Source organism: Setaria viridis, chromosome 9 (genome assembly GCF_005286985.2).
Source record: "Setaria viridis chromosome 9, Setaria_viridis_v4.0, whole genome shotgun sequence".
In the NCBI taxonomy this organism is placed as follows: Eukaryota; Viridiplantae; Streptophyta; class Magnoliopsida; order Poales; family Poaceae; genus Setaria; species Setaria viridis.
The window spans coordinates 41,177,048-41,199,318 of NC_048271.2; the positions used below are offsets into that span (position 1 = coordinate 41,177,048).

A 22,271-nucleotide genomic window follows, 5' to 3' on the forward strand; every position below is an offset into this window, starting at 1 on the left:
ATTATAGTGTGCTCAAGCTCTTGATCGTCTTGATTTTGTAATCTTCATCTTTGGAATATGATATGAAGGGTGGCGGAAGTCTCGCTCCATATGGAGTAGCCCCTGAGCCTTAGGTTGAATCAAAGAATTAGGTTGAGGGTCAATAAAATCTTGAATCTTTTTCTTTCATCTTGAAAAAAAATCAACTGTTGGATGTAGCTTATCAGCCCCCAAGGTTTGGAATGATTAAATAATCAATCCGAGAGTCTTTAGTCTTCACACAAGTCATCATCCGAGTTGTATTGCGGCATCCAGCTCCCGAGCTTATGCGCCAGGTGAGCCGTAGAAGCCACGTTGAGTAGTTATGTGACGCTTAGCCCCCAAGCTTGGAATCTAGCTGAGCCACTGGAGATATTCCGAGTAGCGCTTAGCCCCCGAGCCTAAGAACTATCAGAGCTATTGGAGGTACACCGAGCATCTTGGAGAGTCGTTGCTGAAGCTTGATCGAAAGAAAGATGCATACTACATTATGTAGCATAATGTGGAATATTGAAACTACCGAAATTTATTCAGTGATGAATTTAAATATTGTGTGTCATGCTCTTGTTTCGGCCATATTTCTCCTGAGCAGTTAGCCTGTTACATTTAGGCTCTCAGTACTATTTAGCCATTGCCACTGCGTGTGAGATCTATCCCCAACATATAGTTTTTGCTATCATGCTATGCACCTAGATATACAGTATGTACAGGTGTATAGCAAAATTTTTGAATCTTAACATGTCAAAACGACTTATAAAATTGGAATTAGGGAGATTTTAAGGGAGTAACTGCTTATGAACTTTATTTTTTTAAAAAAAGATCACCTAGGACTGCTGCATGCATGTGAGTATGAGTTGCTTCAATAGCGGTGAAATGCGTTTAAAGGGGGCAGGACAATTAAGTTGAATAGTAGATGTTTTATATTTTTAGTTGTAGGTAACTTTGACAAACCACTTGAGTATTTTAATTGGCTTGGTCTAGGATTTTTTTAATTCGAACGTAGGTAATTTTTATCTCTTCCAAAAATTTATGGCAAAAATATACCATATATGAATCTTATGTTGTTGTTACAAATATAAGGATCAGAATGGTACAAACTACAAACAGATCATAAAATAAAATGGATATACGATTTACAAATCTGAGATTATTAAATCCTAACACTTTTTCACGTAGGGACGTGCTAAAAATGGAGATCATGTGGTAGGGACATCCTACTTCATGCTCCGTCGATCTCTGTCTGGCATTGTGGAAGGAAAAAGGAGGGCGGGGAATTGGTAAGCGGGGCGCGCGCGCGTCTCGTGGATCCATCCACGCCTTCTTCGGCCTCACAAATGGAAAACCGCCCATCCCTCCCTCCCTCTCTCTCTCTCTCTCTCTCTCTCTCTCTCTCTCTCCGTTCCTTTCATCCCCAAGGATTCGTTCCACTTCGATTCCTTCCGGCATCGCCTCCTCCTCGGCGGACCCTGGCGCCGGCGCGGCCGATCGAGTCCGGCGGTAGCCTCGATTCCGGTAATCAGGCCGGTTCTTGGAGCCAATCCGATTTCCCGCGGCCGTCGGCTCACCCGCTGTTCTGATGGTGCTGCTGTTTTTAACATCGCAGCGTGGTGGTGGTGGCAATGCGTGGTTCGTTGCAGCGCTGCTCTATGCTCTGAACAGAGAAGACTCCGGGATCCTGCGGCGAAGGCCGGGCGTTATCGCACCGTAAGATTTTCGTTCTCTACCCCCATCGTGATGCTGAGTTTCTGACGCTAATAATTTTTGGGCGTCTCTTCTAGTTGTGGTTCGTACGATTATTCCTTCCTTCTTCAGTCTGTCAGAGTTGATAATTGCCTTTCATGTTAGAGGTAGTTACTCCGTGGTACATCTAAGCAGACGGCTAGCAAATTGATATCGCCCTGCTTCTTTCTCTGGAAGAAGTTTTTTTTTTAGCTTGACACACTCTGTTGCTTTAGTGATTCCCTTTCCAGCACCGTCTATCATAAATGTCTTTCTATGAACAATTGCTTAATTCATTATCTTTTAATATCAGGATACAGAGTAAGTTGGTTAATAATATAACTGCTATAATATATTTAAATGATTACAAAAGGGAATGTATGGAAAGTTCAGTTTATTTTTGTTTGTGTTACAAAAGGGCTATTTTAACTAAGTCAATACCCAATATACCCTTAATTGTTCACAAGCCAACCCGATCTGCCGTTGCCACTGGTTGTGTCCACCGAGAGAACTGGAACAAAGTAAGCTCTTGTGTAGTTGTCGGGTGTCCCAAGCATTCTTTATTTGACGGAAGTGTGAACTGTCTTATGAATTATTTTTTTAGCAAATCGTTTTATAAACTGTGACGCTACCTATTCTGAGTTGTTACATCTGCACTGAAATTATATACCTGTTTGCTCTTTTTTTTTTAAACGACTGTTTGCTCTTTTTTTACAGTTGAACAATGTCTGCTCCACCAAAGAAGAGGACTGTAGTGGAAAGTGGAGATGGAGGTCTTGGTTTGGGCATTGCTGCATTTATTGCAAATGGTGAGGATTTGGGTCCCGTCATTCGTCATTCATTCGAATCTGGGAAACCTGAAGCTCTCATGAATAACCTTAGAAGCATTGTGAAGAAGAAGGAAGTTGAAATCGAAGAGCTATGTAGACTTCACTATGAGGATTTCATCGTTGCTGTCGATGAACTACGAGGTGTGTTGGTCGACGCTGAGGAGCTAAAGGGCATGCTCTCTGGTGAGAATTCTCACCTGCAAGAGGCTTCTACTTCCCTACTGCTTAAGCTTGATGAACTTCTCGAGTTATATTCTGTTAAGAAAAACGTAGGGGAGGCCATAACAACACTAAAGATATGTGTCGAGGTCTTCAGCTTGTGCATGACATGCAACAATTATATTGCGGAAGCTAAGTTTCATCCTGCACTGAAGACGTTAGACCTGATCCAGAAGGGCTACTTGCAAAGTATTCCTTTGAAGCTTCTTAAAAAGGTGGTGGCGAGACAGATACCGTTGATAAAGCTGCACATTGAGAAGAAAGTTTGTGGCGAGTTCAATGATTGGCTTGTTCATATCAGAAGAATGGCCAAGCAGATTGGCCAGGTCTCAATAAGCCAGGCTTCCTTAGCGCGCCAGAAAGATGAGGAAATGCGAGCCCGACAGAGAGAAGCTGAAGGGCACAGCCATGCTGGACCAGATGAGCATCTGTATTCCTTAAATCTGGAGAATACAGAAGAAGAATCAGCATTAGATTTTGATCTCACACCAGTGTACCGGGCGCATCACATGCACATATGTCTTGGTATAGGGGAGAAGTTCAGAGACTATTACTACAAGAACAGGCTTATGCAACTCAACTTGGACATGCAGATTTCCACTTCGCAGCCCTTCCTGGAGTCCCATCAACCCTTTCTTGCTCAGGTAGCTGGATTTTTTATCGTTGAAGAACGTGTTCTTCGAACTGCCGATGGATTGTTGTCTGAGAGCCAAGTGGAAACAACATGGGAGACAGCTATTGCCAAGATAACATCTATATTGGAGGAGCAGTTCTCACGTATGCGTACAGCCAGCCACTTCCTCCTTATTAAAGACTATGTCACTCTTCTAGGTGCAGCTGTGAACAAGTACGGTTATCAAGTCACACAGTTGATTGAGGTTCTTGAGAAAAGCAGGGACAGATACCACCAATTGCTTCTTCTTGAGTGTCGAAAGCAGATGGATGACATCCTCACTAATGACTCGTATGAGCAGATGGTTATAAAGAAGGAATATGAATATAACATGAATGTGACAGCATTTCATCTGGAACACGACGATGCAATCCCTGATTTTCCATATGTGGCACCATTCTCCTCTTCTGTTCCAGAGGTCTGTCGTATTGTCCGGTCCTTCATCGAGGATTCTGTCAGTTACTTGTCATATGGTGGTCTCATGAACATCTTTGATGTGGTGAAAGTATTCCTAGACAGGCTGTTGATTGAGGTATTGAACGACAGTCTTCTGAACATGATATATGCTCGCTCGCTCGCCATGTCACAGATGATGCAACTTGCTGGAAATATATCTGTTCTTGAGCAAGCGTGTGATATGTACCTCTTGCACTCTGCCCATTTGTGCGGCATTCCCAAGCGCGTTGCTGAGAGGTCTCATTCTGGTTTGACTGCTCGAGCCGTGCTAAAAGCCTCACAGAATGCAGTGTATAATTCTCTAATAAACCTGGCCAATTTCAAGGTTGACGAGTTCATGGTGCTTTTGGAAAATGTTAACTGGATCACGGAGGAAGCCCCAGATGATGCGAATGACTACATGAATGAGGTCCTGATCTATCTCGAAACGCTAGTATCAACAGCCCAGGAGATTCTACCATTGGAAGCTCTATACAAGGTGGTTTCTGGTGCAATGAGCCACATCTCGGACTCTATCATGACAACACTTCTAAACGATGGTGTGAAAAGGTTCACTGTCAATGCAGTTTTAGGACTTGATATTGACTTGAAGCTATTGGAGGCATTTGCAGATGAGAAATTTGACAGCACAGGGCTGTCAGATTTGGGCAAAGAAACAACTTTCAGAGATTGTTTGGTTGAAATTAGGCAGCTTGTCAATCTCCTGCTCAGTAGCCAACCTGAGAATTTCATGAATCCAGTTATAAGGCAGAGGAACTACGGATCACTGGACTACAAGAAGGTGGCAATAGTTTGTGACAAGTACAAGGATTCTGCAGATAGTCTGTTTGGGAGCCTTTCAAACCGCAACGTGAAGCAGAATGCTCGTAAGAAATCCATGGACGTTTTGAAGAGAAGGCTTAAGGATTTTAGCTAAGATTAGGGGTGTTGCATTCGCAAATAAGTTGCTGGTGCTAGTGTCCACTTTTTAGGTGTTGTTAAAGCTCTTGTGCGACTTCCTTCTTACTTTCCAATGGATACAATACAAGGTAGGTCAGTTATATAGTTCAAACGTTGACAATTTGTAAATTATGTCTAGTACTCCCAAATAAGGGGTCAAATTCCTATAGTGCAAGTGTTGAATGTTGATAAGATCTTTTGTTGATGTTGCCATTGATCTCTCAAAAACTGCAAAGGGAAGCTTTGTGCCGTCCGATCAGAATATGCATGCTGCTATAACAAGCATCCGATCAGCTGTGCCTACATAAGCAAAAGCACAAGTGACCCGTTTTGAGGGGTAGTTCCATAAAACAATGTGGCCAGGAAAAATAATGTGCATGGAATATGGACAGTTGTACACTTGGCTTAATTCAGATCTTAGTGGCAATTACAGAGCATAATCCCCATATAACCTTCAAGTGCCTTGTGTCCTTTGGAGTCTTATATATTCTACCTACTGTTACTACGGAGGCCACAGAAGTTGTTCTCAGAGAGAGAGAGAGAGAGAGAGAGAGAGAGAGAGATGGGGAGGAAGCCGTCCTGCTCCAAGGAGGGGATGAACAGAGGAGCTTGGACAGCAATGGAGGATGGCATCCTCGTCTCCTACATCCAGAAGCATGGAGAGGGCAAATGGGGAAGCCTCCCCAGAAGAGCTGGTTAGTGTCACTCCTCTCTCTTGCTTTCTCTTCACTCTGGAAACAAACGATTAGAGCTATTATGGATCACTCCAGTACAGAAAATTGGTTTACCAAACTGCTGCGATTTGGTCCAGTCCTTGAACTCGTTCTCCTCATCCTTTTGCCTGTTGAAATTCTCATTAAGTTGTTTCAGTTTCAGTTCAGTTTTTTCATGTCGTCTCCGTGTGGATTGATCACTTCTTAGGATCACACTTAACCATTCACTAAAATGATAAAAAAACAGAAAATTGCAGTGCAAATGCATGCTATGCCAATTAACACGAGTTCACTGGCTGTTTCAGGGCTGAAGCGGTGTGGGAAGAGCTGCCGGCTGCGGTGGCTCAACTACCTGCGCCCGGGCATCAAGCGAGGCAACATCTCCGAGGATGAGGAGGAGCTCATCATCAGGCTCCACAGGCTCCTCGGCAACAGGTAGGCGCCCATGCAATTTTTTTTCTTTAAAAGAAAATCCCTTACATCCACCAGTTTATCTGTGATTCTGTTCCAATTGATGTCACTCATCCAGATTTTGCACATTTCCCCATTTGCATTTCGATAACTTGACAATTAAATTTTTGGTTTAGAGCATAGCGGCCACACACAGAAGGGTAACTATGATCGATATTCCTGAACACAAACACTGTAGTAGCATGCTAAAACTTTTTGTTGGAATTCTTTTCCTTGTCGTACTGATCTGATCGAACAAAGTTGGTGAGCACAAAAGTGTAGCGGCTAATCGTCTCCGGTTATCATAACCACTACGTCCACCTTTTTGCGAACCTGTCAACACCCCCTTGCCAATTCGGCTCTCCCTAGAATAACAAGTACACATTCTGTTGTCAGTGTGGTGCCTCTCTATCCTCTGGGGGGCTGAAAGAGTTTGTTACTTGCATTGGTCAGCAAAGTTGATGACGACAGATAGAAAAGCTCCCTAAATAAAGCATGCGAAAAATGACACACTCCCTCACCACCCTTGAAAGAGCACACACGCACGCAACCACTTCCCAACTGATGTATCCCTGAAACTGAAAAAATCCAAAGGCTTTCACTGGATTCGCAAATGGAAACGCACAGCGCAACTTGTTCGGTGCTGTCAGTGCATCCGATTATGACAGGATGAACGTGCTTGATCTGATTGATATGTGCATATAATTCAGTGACCAAAAAATGTTCCTGTTTCTAATCCGTTCATTCATGGTCGCCGGAGGTGCAGGTGGTCGCTGATCGCCGGGCGGCTACCGGGGCGAACAGACAATGAAATCAAGAACTACTGGAACACGACGCTAGGCAAGAAGGTGCTCAGGAACAGCGGCCGCTCCAAAGAAGATAACCAAGCCGCGCCGGAGCAGGAGGCAAGCCCGGTGGCGGTCCGGAGCAAGGCGCTGCGGTGCACCGCCAGGCTGCCGGTGGTGCAGGTGCAGCCCGCCGCGCCCGCGAGCCACGGCTGTCCGTCGGAGACCGCGGTCGGCGACGACGGCGTTCGTGAGGAGCAAGCAGCCGACGAGGCGGCGCCGGCGCCGGCCGTGGAGGTGCAGCAGAAGCAGCTGGATTTTCTCCCGGAGGATGAGCTGTCGATCGACCTCGACTTCGACATGGGTGAGCTGGGTTTCCTGAGCCCGTGGCGCGGCGAGGTCGGTGGCGGCGTGGGGCCGGGCGACCGGTTCGACGGCGACGAGGTTGACGATCTGGAGGCGCTGCTGCTGGGGCCCGGAGGTGACGGCAACCTTCACGAGTTTGCATGGTTTTGATGGATCATTCCAAGGTTGCATGAACGTTGGTTATCACTCATCAGTGGAAGACCGGTTATGGTGGCTCGATCAGTTCACGTCATCGATCGCCTGTACAAATTAAGGGCGATGGACTAAAACTAAACTTTAAGCTAAAATTAGCTCTGTCTTGTTTGGAGTCGGAACTAATTTTTAGCCCATTTGTTGCTAAGAGTCCATTCTATCCTTAGGGGATTTATGAGAGAAAATGGTAACGTTTTAGTAGAGGGTATTTTCGGTCTTTTGCCATCCTTGTCTAAAATTAGTCCTCATTAGCTGGGTTTGAAGGGCTAATGAACTAAATTTTAGTTAGTGGGTTGGCTAATTTGTAACCCACGTTTAGCCCCGGTGCTTGGATCATTATGGACTAATTTTTAGATGAGTAAAGTTTAGTCCTGGATCCAAACAGAACGCTCAGGCTTGGAATAAAAAAAATAGCAGCCAGCTCGGTGGCAGTAATATCTAATCTAACATTTCTAGGACGGGACAGATCTTTAGCCCCATACATCTCTACAGTGATACTCAGTACAACTGAAACTGTTTTTCCAAAAAAAGTACAACTGAAACTTCGATAGCATATATGACAAATGGTTTGTCTGCAAGGCCCATGTAGGCTCGTACTGTTTGACTTTCACATGGCCTTTGTTATTGTGTGGGGTTTGTCCGTGTCTTCTATCAAATATAAATTGATCTATAAATCTTATAGAAACACAATTTGCCCTGCTATGACAAAAGGCCCATGCCTGAAACAGTACGTCAGATTACTTGTTAACAGTGTGGGAGGATTTGGTCAAAAAATGTGGCGTTGTTTGGTATAGCTCTGGATACATTCAGCCAGGGTATTAGGTTGGGCAATTGTGTCATTACGTTGGATTAAACATACATGTTTAGACCACTTTGCTTATCACAAAAAATGAAGAGGATATTAGAAGATTTATAGCTGAAAATAGGCCTTCTATCTTGCAATGTTGGGATATACTCTTCACAGTATATAAGAAATAGATTATTAGATGGTTTGGATGTATCTTCCTTTTTCACATATGTTAGAAGGAATGATCAATTTGGTTCTTCAAACTTCCGCCGGAGGCATAATTTCAATATAAACCTTTTAAACAAAGCAAAAGGTGTTTTCCCATTTGGCTCATTTAAAATGAGACTAAAAAAACTCTGAATGCTTGCTGGGGTCTCCGCAGAAGAATCTCTCAGATGGGGAAAAAAAGATAACACACAAACCGCCCACCGTGGGGCTCGAACCCACGACCACAAGGTTAAGAGCCTTGCGCTCTACCAACTGAGCTAGACGGGCCTGTTGTGTGAAATTGGTAAAGAATTATCTTTACTAAAATATGTTCTTCAGCACGTGCGAATAAGCTCACACTCCCAGGTTGCACCATGAAGGTGTGCTCTATTGGGCCTAACGAGAAGAATAGCAGCCCAGGAAAAGTATGGGGGTCAGCCACACTGCTGAACCACCCGGCCGAGAAAAGCGAAACGGAATCGCCGCCGGACAGGAGGAACTTCCAAGAAGAGAGCGCAAAGGGCAGCTAGCAGGTCAATGTTGCCATCCAGCTCGGCTGATTGGCACTGCTGCCTCTGTTCTACGTATCAGGCAACATCATCATCTATCATTCCCAAAAATCCCATTCCTTTCAACATGGGATCATACTAGCTAATTAAGAGTGCTGATTGTCCCTTTCCGGCCGGTTTATCATCATGCACGTACGTCGCCATACTAATACTGGTACACTGCACTGTAAGATGTCTTCTGAAATGGACCTCAACATAGGAGCTGAACCCATGCATGTAGCTTCCAGTTTCTTTCACAGCCCAATGATCTTGATTATTAGATCCCTGTTAATGGACAAACAGGAATGAAATCCCAGTCACTGACTACTCAGTACGCTTCCAAATCGTTGGGCAGCTGCAGAGAAGCTAAAGATGCATGGATGGGCGATCATCATTGTGGTGACAGCCTGGTGAACCCGGTTCCAATCATCAGAAAAGCGCAAATGTATCTGTAAATTAAAGATTAAGCACCCTGGCTGCTGCAAAAAGCATAGTTGGTCGATTGGTTTGTGAGCTTTGGATTTCTTTGTATATGACCGATCAACCAAGAAAAGCAATGGCCGTAGTGCATGCCCTGGGCCGACATCGCCATCTACTCCGTTTTCTGAATATAAATTGATTGATTGAGTTCTGACGGAAAAAGTGGTGGTTAGTGTAATGATGATATAGATCATAATTTGACAAGATTTGCCTTGTTTTCCTATACCGTTTCTTCTTCGGAAGTATCCTAATGTCGGATTGCGAGATATTATCCGTGATTTGCCACGCCATCCTATTTTGTGGCAAAAATTAATTAGTCAGAGGCACGGTAATCACGCAGTTTTTTTTTTAACCCAACTATCACAACATCGGAGCCATGCATAATGCTTGGCTCTCACAGGTACGTTCAATTTTCTTGAGTAAGAAAAGATTTGGCTGCTAGATAGCTGGATCAAGTGCGAATCCAGCAACAGGTGATTAAATAACTTTTACAGTCAACTTTAAGCCGTCGAACGATTTTGAAACATCAGGAGGAAATCTAGGAAACTTTCAAATATCTGTTTCATATAATCGCCCGCCGTCATTAGTGGGCTAAACGATTTCTTCTGCAGGCAGACCAAAAGGGTCTTGGGAGACGGAAAGGAAACATGCGTATACGCCACCCAGCCTCCAGCTCAGAGAGATAATCGCCGTCATGACTCATGACCCTTGATGCGCGGTCTCCGCCAGCGATTAGTCTATCGGAGTGCATACCACTTGTAGAGCATCATGCATGGTGTATACCATAGCTGTACATCGCCATCAAGGTGCAACAGAACAGCGGGCGGCGGCTTGGTGAGCGGCCCACAGCCCAGCCCACGCATGATCACGCCCAGCGCACACGGCGCGGGTGGCGGAGTGGTCTGGAAACGGAAGCGGCTTGCCAGGCAAGGCAGAGCCAGCAGGCGAGGGGTTGGCGCCCGCACCGGTCGCTCTCCGTCACCGCCAGCCTGGCCATCTCCCTCTCTTTCTCCCCGTTTCTCTCTCTGCTTCTCTCCCTCGCTGTCGACGGCGACCATATCCGTGTACGTAACCCTCCCTCCCCCGCCAGAGGATCCAACAGGAGGATTCAGGATTCTATATGTTTATCGCCCGCCCGCCCACCCACACCGCTAAACCCTGCAACTCCTTTCTTCTTTTCTTCGCCTTCGCCGGCTCAGCTTCTGCTCAGCGGCAGCCGCTGTCGCTGCTTCTCCGGCGGTGGCTCCTGACCCCGGAGGATCCGAGGACAAGATGAGCTTCTTCGCCCGCGGCAGCAGGTTAGAAGATAACAACTCTCTCTCTCTCTCTCCCTCTCTCTCTCTCTCTCTGGTTGCTGAATGCTGATTGCGCCTGACGAGGGATGACTGTGCATGCAGGAACCAGAGGACCTTCAGGCCCAAGAAGAGCGCGCCGTCAGGGAACAAGGTACGAACTCCGCGCCACAGTTTTCTTATCATGAGCCTTTTGTTCCTCCCACCCCGAATTCGTACGCAACTACGAAGCTGTGATCGATCTGCAAAGACAGAGTTGAGAGAAGCTTTGAGCACATCATCATCGTTGCATCAAACAGAGAGTGTTCTTGCCTATTCTATTCGTACAGCTACCTACTGAACTCGATCCAAACATTCCTGCTCTTCTGACAAATCAGCTTGTTGGAGATTCGTCCACTGCAGTTTTATCTCGATTCTTGTTCTTCTGTTATACCTCTGTAAATGGCCTTTTACCGGGAACTGAAATCGTCCACCCTATTGTTTCGTCAGTCGGCGTTGATTCCTTGTCGGCATTTAGCTCGCTTTCTCCAAACGCCAAACCTCTCTCTAAACTGGCTGTTACAGGGGCTAAATTGGAGCCAGCTACCAAAAAGTAGGATCACTTGTGGGACAAAATTCAGGGTCCCAGTTATGAAAAAAAAACCCCCAAGAAACCTCTCTGGAACTTAGCTGCATCAAGCTGTTATCCTGATATTAGTATAAGCTCTGCATCTATCTGCATGGTGAATTAACTCTGAATCTGAAAGTTTCTGACTGTTTGCAGGGCATGCAGCTGAAAAGGCACATCGACGCCACTCTCGGCAGCGGCAACCTCCGCGAGGCGGTCCGTCTGCCCATCGGGGAGGACCTCAACGAGTGGCTGGCCGTCAACAGTAAATCCTTCATCCTTACTTTTTAATCCACCTTGGCTTTTTTACAACTTCAGGTCCCCTGTTTTTACAGCAAGACCGATATAATAGCCATTGATGGTCATGTTCTGTGGCAGAACCATACTGAACCTGAACTGTTCTTCTTTGTGATATAATATAGTTTGTAGAGTATTAACTAACTTCCTCGTGCTTCTTTTGTGATGGCAGCTGTTGACTTCTTCAACCAAGTAAACATTCTGTACGGCACCCTGATGGAGTTTTGCACGCCAGCTACCTGCCCGACTATGTCAGCCGGACCAAAGTACAGTATCTTTCTTCTTCGTAGCTACAAATACAGCCAAACTGCTAATTTAAGAATGGACCTACCATTTATGAAGTATCGCATTGCAAACTCTCTGATGAAAATGAAATCTTTGCAGGTATGAGTATAGGTGGGCTGATGGAGTCAAGATCAAGAGGCCTATCGAGGTGTCTGCGCCAAAATACGTGGAGTACCTGATGGATTGGATAGAAGCCCAACTCGACGATGAAAATATATTTCCTCAGAAGCTTGGTAACTTTTTTGTTCGTTGCAAAGTAGAACACTTGAAACTGCACTTTGATTTGGGGCGTTCTAGCCTGATCTTGTGTTTTGGTTCCAATTTCTGACACCATAGGGACTCCTTTTCCTCCTAACTTCCGTGACGTCGTCAAGACGATCTTCAAGCGCCTCTTCAGGGTGTATGCGCACATATACCTTTCGCACTTTCAGATTATTATGAAGCTCCAGGAAGAGGCGCATCTCAATACTTGCTTCAAGCACTTCACGCTCTTCACATTGGTAATTCTTGATCCAAATTTTTGTCACATTTCCAGGGTAACTGATAAAATAAAGTAGTAAAGTTCATTTTCTCTAGGCAAAACCAAAAATAAACATAGCAAATCGCTTTTACCCCTCAACTCAAGCAAAATAGCCATCTTTCTTATTTATTTGTTCTTAATTACTTTCACCCTAGTAGGCTCTTATAATAATTATTACAGAATTTACATCCCAAGAAGAGATTTGTGGGTTGTACTTTCCATACAATGTGCTAGACTTGTTACGTTGTCCAGCTTATGGTAACCTGGCTCTTTTCAACATTCTTGCTTTGTTGATTGTATCATTACCAATGCTTATATATCATGCATCCAGCTCAGGTTTTCATAGACTGCTTTGGCATATATTCCAAATAGATAGCTTTCACCTGTTGACTTTGTCTCTCATCAAAGCTAAAAAAATTTAGCTTGGCAGCAAACCAAATCTGTTCTAGTTTGCGGCTAGCACTGAACAGCACGTTGCAAACCATCTTTCCATGAGTTACGAGAGAAGGGAGAGTTGCCTTGTGGTGCAGCGATTCTATCGTGTTCAAATACCTTTGCCCTCTTGTTTTAGCTTGTTGCTTTAGCAGTTGTGGTGCATCATTCAGCACGCAAAGACTTGTTCCTGGGACACACTAACATTCGATTAATTTGCAAAAAAGAACATTGGATTTGTTGCATGCCTTCCTTATTATAATGATGATCTGCTGTCCACCACTAAACTGAACTGAGTGCCTGACAGCTCATATTAAACATTAGTTAGTTCGTCTGAGATTAGTGGATTGTTTAATAGGGGTTGAGTATATATTGCTGTAATGCAGTTATGCAATACTGAAAATCTTCATCTGACAAAAAAAATGCAATCTTGCTAATAATGTTGTTATGGCAAATTAATGTAACTCCTTTTCGTCCCGCAGGAATTCCGGCTGATCGACAGAGTAGAGCTGGCTCCTCTCAGCGAGTTGATTGACCCCATAATACTTGGGTGCTAAACCAGAGAGAAGTTTGATGAGGCCAAGTGTGGATAGATTTTTTTTTCCTTTTTCTTTTCTGTCTCTCCTGTTTATTTTGATCATTCCGGATGGAACAACTCCATTTACATTTTGGAAGCATAGGCTAGCAGTTTGCAAGTCAGATGTGTTTCGTAGTTGCTGCTGCTAACTGCAGTGGGTCTTGGTGGATCGTGTATATAGTTTCAGACGACCTGCCTGATTCTGACCGTTGTTGGGCTAACGGTTTGGGCCTGAATTTAGCCCAATTTTGGATGAGCGAAGCTGCCTGGCGCTAGTGGCAACACCCTGCGAGCGTCAAAGAACTAGCAGTCGGTTTTAGCTGATAAAAACTTGAGTGTTGTTGCTAAGAACTATGATGATTTGATCAAGGACCTACTACGGCCTGCTACACCCACCGGTCATGAAAAATGTGATGATTTTGGACGATGATATAAGCACCATTGCAAATGTCTTATTTATATGGATGCCCTATCTGTTTTCTGCCCTAGCTCTCGGTTCAAGGGTTTGATCAGATGCCTGTAACACATCGTATGTCTCCCGTAAACATGTCGTATTCTTCTACCCTTTCTGTTAGCCGGTGTTGCACTGCCATCAAAAAGAGACACTTACCATCACGTTTCATCGGCTACCATGCCTCTAGTTTTTGTCGACGCGGAGAACATGATGCCGCCATTTTCACCTACCTCTCACAAATGGCACCATGGCACACCATCTCTTGTAAACTAACACAGTCGCTTTTAGCTGATGAAAACTTGGGTGTTGTTACTGCGAACAAGGGTTTGTGTATTTTGTTACACCCACTAGTCATGAAAAATAGGATGATTTTGGACATGTGCACGGCCCCTCGTTCTCTCTGTAGGTTATAAGCGCAATCGTGATAATCCTATTGACTATCTTCACCTTAATTTACTACTTACCTTGATATTATTGGTCTAGTTTGGTAGAGCTCCAGCTTCAAAAACAAAAAACATAAATTCGGAGCTGGAGGTATGTCGAGAGCATTTAGATGAATCTTTTTTATAATTATTAGAACAAAATATAAATATTTAAACCACTATAATTTAGTCGACAAGATACAGATCCAACCTAAATCTTGGAGATGCAATTGTGCCAAACAGACCCATTGTCCCAATTGTAGATTCATATTGGCGGTTACCATCGATAGACTCAGACAAAAATTTCAGTTCTACTCATCTTGTTTCCTTTTCACTAGTAGATTTTGAATTGCCCCTTGTATTTCCAGGGAAATAGTTATCATTGCTTGCTGGGCCATTTGGTATCTTAGAAACATCACCATTTATATTGGCGTCTGCCTGATGGACTAGAATTTCGGTTTTCTACTCCTCTTATCACCTTCTCTTTTATTCCATGCCAATAAATTGAATTTTTTTTCACTTGTGTCCTCCTTTGTGAAATAAAGAAATGTGCCATTTACCTTCTAAATGCATTTTTATCAATATTTGGTCATAAACACCATTTGTAACCATCTTATCAACTATCATCATCGTTACTTTTTTTCTCACTGTTATTGGCCCGTTCGCAGAATTCATGTTGACGGTTCGCAAAATTAGTCTCACTGTTATTGTACTTATCTAATCTCTTAATCCTCTACCAGTAAATAGAATCGTTTCCTTACGTGTGCGAAAGAAACAAAATTAGATGACGTTTTACCTCTTAAATGTATATGCGCCCTTCGACCGGTCATCTCCACCGTTACCATCCGCAAAACTAAGCTACTCTCAATAGAGCCAAATTCCTTCTTTCGATGTGCCTATTTTAGGAAATACGTGCATGAAAAGTACTCCAGTGTCGTATTGTACGAATGTCCTATCTATTTTCTACCGTTTCAATACCGTATGTTCGGAACATAACGTATATAAAATGTCATGTCCATGTACCCTTTTCGGGTGTAGCCGGTGTTGATACTAGAGACCCTGACCGCCAAGTTTTATCGGCTACAGTACCTAGGGTTCGTGTGTCATAACTGATAAGAACCTGACACTGACAGTGTGCTGTGTGGTTGAAAGCCAGCAATGGGTGGCCGAGGTCCGCATGCCCCGACGCAAACGCAGCGCGGGGCGCGGTCGGTGCGGGTGAAACTGAAAAACGCCCCGTACATGCAGCTTACGAGGCAAGGCGCCTGCGTCACCGCCAGCACGGCTCGCTCTCACTCTTGTTTTCTCTCTTTCTCGAGAGATATCGATGATGGTGACCGTATCCGTGTATGTCACCCCCCTGTGTGCACGGGTGTACAAATAGGCAGGGGGCTCAGAGCTTGGGCTCATCAGACACTGTCACTAACTCACTACTGCCTGGGCGAGTGTTGAATCGGAGCAGAAGATGAGCTTCGTCCTTGCCCCTGGCAGCCGCAGGTCGCTCTCTCTCTCTCTCTCTCTCTCTCTATCCTGATGTCTAGTGTTCTGTCTCTCTTGGGTAACGGTCTCTGACGATGGATCGCACTTGCAGGACGATCCAGAGGACCTTCAAGCCAAAGAAGAGCGCACCGTTCGGGAGCAAGGTACTTCTGAATTCTCTTATCATATGTCTCTAGTATGAGCTTTATCATATGTCGCACGAGAATTACTTGGAACGCACACTTGTCTATGTTTTCCTAAGAATTATTTGATCTTTCCAAAGGAAGAACTGCATGCACTGAAATACAGATAAAAGCATGCGTGCTGGAGACAATTCTGGTTATAGAAATACAAGTACGCGAGCAGTTTGTGAATGTTGAGCTAGGCTCAAATGATGATATCTTGCCTGATGTTAATTGTTACCAGTATATATTTGCTTTATTAATTTATTAGCTACGCTATCTCGAGTAGTAGGAGAGGGAGCACAACCATTTAGAGATTAGCTCTAGACACTGAACTTGATCTATCCTGGTAAATTAGTTGGAGATGGAATCCACTGATCCAAATGGCCTTTTCACTAGCAACTGAAACCGTGCAGCTTTTCTTTTAGCCTTTTTATCTTGTCAGGCAAGGGCTGTATCCTTGAAACGCATTAGCTAGCTTTCTTGGAACGCAAAAACTCTCTCAGCAACGCTGTTTTACAGGGTCAAGTGATGATATTTTTGCCTGCTGTTAATTAATTGTTATTCGTATACATTTGCTTTATTAATTCGTCAGCTCTGCTAGCTATTCCCCAGCAAACCTCTACGAGAGCATGAGAGAGGGAGCCACACAAGCATTGAGAAATTAGCTAGCTAGCGACTGAACTCGATCTAAACACTGGTGCTATATATGCTGTGAAATCAGTTGGAGTATGGAATCCGCTGTTCCAAATGGCCTTTTCACTAGCAACTGAAACGCTGCAGCTTTTTTTTTAGCGTTTTGTCTTGTCTAGCTTTTCTTGCAACGCAAAAACTCTTACTGCAAAGCTAACAAAAAAGAGTAATGAGAAACAACGATGCTCTGGATCTTGGCCTGCATCACGTTGTTTTCTATCTTTGTTCTCCATTCTTATCAGCTGAAAGTCCGTGACTGTTTCCAGGGTCTGCAGTTGAAGAGGTACATTGACACCACTCTCGGCCAGGGTGACCTGGGAGAGGCCGTCCGTCTGCCTATTGGGGAGAACCTGAACGAATGGCTGGCTGTCCACAGTAAATCCTAGATCTCCATGTTCAGAAATTCAGAACCCTGTTTGTCTTTTCACGGTAATATTAGGAACAAGACGTTGACGGCAATCTTCTGTCTATGGCTGTGCTTTTTTTTTTAACGAACACGAGACTGTGCCTTTGCTATGATGGATTGCTCTTGTTGGCAGCGCTTTATTAGTGATGTGTGTTATTGATGGGCACTCCAGTTTGTAGTGTACGTATTATTACTAACTTGCAGTGCTTGTGTTGTTATGGATGGCAGCTGTCGACTTCTTCAATAGCGTGAACATTCTGTACAGCACCCTGATGGAGGTCTGCACTCCAGCTACATGCCCGACCATGTCTGCCGGACCAAAGTACACTATCTTTCCTCTAGTTCTTCGTTCCTACAAATAACATCAGACAGATAATCCTATCTGTCAGACTGTCATACAAGGAAGTGTCACACTGCAAACTGTCTGATCGTGAAAATGAAATCTCCATAGGTATGAGTACAGGTGGGCTGATGGAGTCAAGATCAAGATGCCCATTGCGGTGTCTGCACCAAAGTACGTAGTACCTGATGGACTGGATAGAAGCCCAGCTCGACGATGGGGCCATATTCCCTCAACATTTTGGTAACTTGCTCTTGTTCGTCGTAAAGCACACAACACCGAAAACTGCACATTGAGTTGGGTCTTTATAGTCTGATACATCATATGTTTTTGGTTGAAAATTGTGATGCCAACATACAGGGGCTCCTTTCCCTCCCAACTTCCGTGATATCGTCAAGACAATCTTGAAGCGCCTCTTCAGGGTGTATGCGCACATCTACCACTCGAACCTCGAAGAAGTGAAGCATCTCAATACTTACTTCAAGCACTTCACGTTCTTCACACAGGTAATTCTTGATCTACCTGAAATTGCACCTTCCAGTACTACTTTTGTCACATTTTTATCTGTGATGGACCATTTAGCACGCAAAGACTTGTTCAGGGTGATACTAGTAGCATTCGACTAATTACCTATAAAAAGGAAAGATCATTCGATTTGTCGAATGCCTTCCTTATAATGATGACATTTTGTACAACACTAGATGGAATGAACTAAGTGCCTGACATTCGTTATTCGTCCTGATTAGTGGATTTTTTAGTAGGGAAATGAATGAACATTGCTGTAATGCAGCTATGCAGTACTGAAAATCTTCATGTGAAGAAAATGCAATCCTGCAAATGTTGTTAATGTAACTTCTATTGTCGTGCAGGAATTCCAGCTGATCGACAGGGTAGAGCTGGCTCCCCTCAACGAGCTGATCGAGACCATAATGCATGGGCGCTAAACCAGAGAGAGACGACTTTGATGAGGACAAGTGCTGAGAGAGTTTTTCCTCTCCCGTTTAATTCAATAATTTCGGATGTAACATCTCCATATACATTTTGGAACTTGTTTGGTGAAAATGGAGTGTTGTTTGATCCGCATCAGTATCAGCTGGGTGCCTCGGTTATGTTTATTGCTAGGTGCTGCTGTTAACTGCAGTGGATCTCCGTGGTCCGTGGATCATATCTAGTTTCAGATGACGTCAGTTCCGACCATATTCTGACGGTTGTGCTAATGGTTTAGGGCGGAATTTTGCCACATTTGGACAACAATGTGGGTCCTGTAGGTTGTAGCATGTCATGTGGCAATTAAAGTTTTTTGTTCGCTAGAACTTCTGATTGAGGTGAGCATCGATGAACAAGTAACTATTAGCAGATAGCAGTCGATGTTGGTTAATCCAATCTGGCAATCACGGGTTGTGTTACTAAGAACTACTAGGATATACTCCGGTTGATTGACGGTACTGATACACCATACACCCGCCGGTCATGAAAAATGTGATGATTTTAGATGAAGGAATAGTTTTCAATCCGTCTGACCTCTGTATCAGTTTTTGTCCATTATTACAATGCCCGGACTCTGGCTGCAGCCATTTGGAAGCACAGAGCTTAAAACGACAGTTGATAAAAAGGAGAATGTAAACTCTAAGCACAAGGCCTACTACAAAAATCAACTCATGCCTACTAATACAAATTGTCATATCCAGAGTGTGGCAAGCCCACTTCAACTTTGTTTGGACACTATACTTCAACAGCAACGTACAGAACTGCATTTGTGCACCTAAAGATGACCTGCATGTGAGAAAGTGATCTGCTTGCATTGCTTTGTCTGCAATGGTACCATTTCAACTCAACCATATAGCTCAACATAAAGCACTTGCCCCACCAAAACCTAGACCCGCAGAGTTGAGTCTATATAGTTTACAAGCCACATTACGAGAATATTAGCTATGTTGATTGGGGCTTGTAAACTATATGCAATCTCAACCACTGACCAAATAAATTTTGTAACATGGCAGTCAAACAACAAATGTTGGGTTGCTTCTCATTGCTGAAAACAACAGTAATCTTTACCTTTCCAGCTATGATTAATTAAATTATATTTTGTTAGAATCACTCCATTTCGCAAGGACCAACGAAGGATCTTGATCTTTAAGGGGAGCTTGAGCTCCCATAAAAACTTATTTACAGGAGACACATTGTTGTCCAAAAGAGCTGTATACATTGAACTTATAGTAAAGATACCATGTTTACCAAGAGGCTATCCAAAAGGATCTCGTTGGTTGTTTAGTTGCACAAATGCAACTTTTGCATCTACTTATTCTACTTGATCAACTTTCCACGGATGAACCCTCTACGTATATACATTTAAAGGTAAAGTACATTAAGTATATTCTACAAATGTACGTGGCTTTTCCTCTAATATTAAATAAAGATGAATATGATCCTTAAGGGTAAAGTTGCCTAACAACATTGTAACCATCTTATAGACTATCTCTATTGCCCTTATTGTATAGTTCATATTGGCGGCTACCATCAGTAGACAAAAGTTTTAGTATGTAATCATCTTATTACCTTTTTTATTCATAAAAATAAATTGAATTGCCTTTTCACTTGTGTTCCATGTGTGAAAGAAAGAAAAAATAATGAGGTTTACCTTTTATAAATGTTCTCTCTGTATTTGGTTATAAATGCTACTATAACCGTCCTATCAACTCTGCTCAACTTTACTACTCATGTTGATGGTATTAGCGCGTTTACAAAATTCATGTTGGTGGCTGCTACATGTTGACCAAAATTTCAGTTCGTACTTGTATCGCCCTTTTTAATCCACTACCAATAGACTGAAATTTTTTTTCACCCATTTCATGATATGTGATAGAAACAGAAAAAGATGTTGTTGCCTCTTAAATATGTTCACACATACTTGTTATAAACGTCATTACAACTATCTTATCAGCTACCTCCATTGGAACCACTTATCTCATTATTACTACCCGGCCCTTTCTCAAAACTCTTGTCTGCGGCTGCCATCAATAGACCCAAATTTTTGCCTTTTCATCTCTTTTACAAAAACACATAGAAAGTACTTAAATGTCATATAGTATGGATATCGTGCTTGTTTTCTACCATTGGTTCAAGGGTTATGATGTTGCAATACATAAGGTATTGTATTTTTGGAGCACATCACATTCTTAGACCCACCTTTTGGGTAGCTGATGTTGGTATTAGAGACTCGTCGCCACATTTCATAGGTTACCATGTTCATTGCGGAGCACGATACTGTCATTTCCATCTTCTATCTCACAAATGCCACCATAGCTCATTGCATCATGGTACGCCCGCTTTTGGGTAGTTGATGTTGGTATTAGAGACTCGCCACCATGTTTCATAGGTTACCGTGTTCATTGCGGAGCACGGTACCGCCATTTCCATCTTCCGTCTCACAAATGCCACCATAGGTCATTGCATCATGGTACGCCCGCTTTTGGGTAGCTGATGTTGGTATTAGAGACTCGCCACCATGTTTCATAGGTTACCGTGTTCATTGTGGAGCACGGTACCGCCATTTCCATCTTCCGTCTCACAAATGCCACCATAGGTCATTGCATCATGGTACGCCCGCTTTTGGGTAGCTGATGTTGGTATTAGAGACTCGCCACCATGTTTCATAGGTTACCGTGTTCATTGCGGAGCACGGTACCGCCATTTCCATCTTCCGTCTCACAAATGCCACCATAGGTCATTGCATCATGGTACGCCCGCTTTTGGGTAGCTGATGTTGGTATTAGAGACTCGCCACCATGTTTCATAGGTTACCGTGTTCATTGCGGAGCACGATACCGCCATTTCCATCTTTCGTCTCACAAATGCCACCATAGGTCATTGCATCATGGTACGCCCGCTTTTGGGTAACTGATGTTGGTATTAGAGACTCGCCACCATGTTTCATAGGTTACCATGTTCATTGCGGAGCACGGTACCACCATTTCCATCTTCCGTCTCACAAATGCCACCATAGGTCATTGCATCAAGGTACGCCCGCTTTTGGGTAGCTGATGTTGGTATTAGAGACTCGCCACCATGTTTCATAGGTTACTGTGTTCATTGCGGAGCACGGTACCGCCATTTCCATCTTCCGTCACAAATGCCATCATAGGTCATTGCATCATGGTACTCCCACCTTTCATCTCCAACCTATTTCCATTAGGGTTCATGCTGCCATAAGAATCGAACATGAAAATGTGTTGTGTGCACGGCTGCAGCACACACGCAACAATTAGAAAACCTTATAGCCCTAAAAGCATGGAAGATGTGAAACAAATGGAGAGATAGTACTAGCATCAAAGTACATCTTTGAGTTCTCGATCTGGAACCTCCAAAGTGAAACCGAAAGACACCACCATACAGGACACGCAGCGCGTGCAACAGAACATCGGGTGGCTGATGAGTGGATCACAGCCCAGCTAGCCAAGGCGTGCATGCCCTGGCCCCAACGCTGATCTTAATAGGTCCAAATGTTTCTTCTACCGTGTGTCTTTTACAAAATGCATGGAAGTACTTAAATGTTGTATAGTATGGATGTCCTACTGTTTTGTGCCATTCGTTCAAGGTTACGATGCAATACGTAAGTCATCGCATCACGGTACACCCACCCACCCTTCCATCTCCGATCTATTTCCATTAATAACTTGGTTCATGCCATGAGAACTCGGACATAACACAATGTGCTATGTTCATGACTACATAAATAGTTGTAACACCATTCACATGACAATTAGAAAACTTCAAAAGGCCCTAAAAAGCACACAAGACTGAAAACAAATGAAGATATAGTACAACACTGATGGGAAAGCGCCATCAGTACCGGGTCCTAACCCCCTTTAGTATCGATTGTGCAACCGTTGCTACTTCGGTACTA

The 22,271-nt window shown here is 43.7% G+C and overlaps 3 protein-coding genes, 1 non-coding gene and 1 pseudogene across 4 annotated transcripts; 4 read left to right on the top strand and 1 right to left on the bottom strand.

The window, feature by feature from the left end:
• Window positions 1-1,329: 1,329 nt before the first annotated feature.
• LOC117835926 (exocyst complex component SEC15A) lies at window positions 1,330-5,023 on the top strand. Its single transcript, XM_034715258.2, has 3 exons — window positions 1,330-1,530; window positions 1,622-1,722; window positions 2,455-5,023. Exon 3 carries the CDS (start codon window positions 2,462-2,464, stop codon window positions 4,829-4,831), a length of 2,370 nt encoding a protein of 789 aa, XP_034571149.1. The 5' UTR covers window positions 1,330-1,530; window positions 1,622-1,722; window positions 2,455-2,461; the 3' UTR covers window positions 4,832-5,023.
• Window positions 5,024-5,158: 135 nt separating this feature from the next.
• On the top strand, window positions 5,159-7,561 carry LOC117835927 (transcription factor MYB1). Its single transcript, XM_034715259.2, has 3 exons — window positions 5,159-5,549; window positions 5,873-6,002; window positions 6,784-7,561. Exons 1-3 carry the CDS (start codon window positions 5,417-5,419, stop codon window positions 7,316-7,318), a joined length of 798 nt encoding a protein of 265 aa, XP_034571150.1. The 5' UTR covers window positions 5,159-5,416; the 3' UTR covers window positions 7,319-7,561.
• Window positions 7,562-8,569: 1,008 nt separating this feature from the next.
• On the bottom strand, window positions 8,570-8,642 carry TRNAK-CUU (transfer RNA lysine (anticodon CUU)). The gene has a single exon. It is a non-coding gene; the product is annotated as a tRNA-Lys (tRNA).
• Window positions 8,643-10,521: 1,879 nt separating this feature from the next.
• LOC117835928 (MOB kinase activator-like 1A) lies at window positions 10,522-13,600 on the top strand. Its single transcript, XM_034715261.2, has 7 exons — window positions 10,522-10,680; window positions 10,780-10,828; window positions 11,438-11,546; window positions 11,751-11,844; window positions 11,963-12,096; window positions 12,200-12,363; window positions 13,298-13,600. Exons 1-7 carry the CDS (start codon window positions 10,655-10,657, stop codon window positions 13,370-13,372), a joined length of 651 nt encoding a protein of 216 aa, XP_034571152.1. The 5' UTR covers window positions 10,522-10,654; the 3' UTR covers window positions 13,373-13,600.
• A 1,615-nt stretch (window positions 13,601-15,215) lies between these two features.
• On the top strand, window positions 15,216-18,312 carry LOC117835665 (MOB kinase activator-like 1A; annotated as a pseudogene).
• The last annotated feature ends 3,959 nt before the right edge of the window (window positions 18,313-22,271 follow it).

What these genes read in the sequence shown, in the direction of transcription:
- LOC117835926 (XM_034715258.2), top strand. Translation starts at nt 2,462, where the DNA reads ATGTCTGCTCCACCAAAGAAGAGGACTGTAGTGGAAAGTGGAGATGGA.
- LOC117835927 (XM_034715259.2), top strand. Translation starts at nt 5,417, where the DNA reads ATGGGGAGGAAGCCGTCCTGCTCCAAGGAGGGGATGAACAGAGGAGCT. An exon ending in AAGCCTCCCCAGAAGAGCTG is followed by an intron (nt 5,550 to 5,872) that starts GTTAGTGTCACT and finishes TGGCTGTTTCAG; the next exon opens with GGCTGAAGCGGTGTGGGAAG. An exon ending in CACAGGCTCCTCGGCAACAG is followed by an intron (nt 6,003 to 6,783) that starts GTAGGCGCCCAT and finishes CCGGAGGTGCAG; the next exon opens with GTGGTCGCTGATCGCCGGGC.
- LOC117835928 (XM_034715261.2), top strand. Translation starts at nt 10,655, where the DNA reads ATGAGCTTCTTCGCCCGCGGCAGCAG. An exon ending in CGAGTGGCTGGCCGTCAACA is followed by an intron (nt 11,547 to 11,750) that starts GTAAATCCTTCA and finishes TTGTGATGGCAG; the next exon opens with CTGTTGACTTCTTCAACCAA. An exon ending in ACTTCACGCTCTTCACATTG is followed by an intron (nt 12,364 to 13,297) that starts GTAATTCTTGAT and finishes TTCGTCCCGCAG; the next exon opens with GAATTCCGGCTGATCGACAG.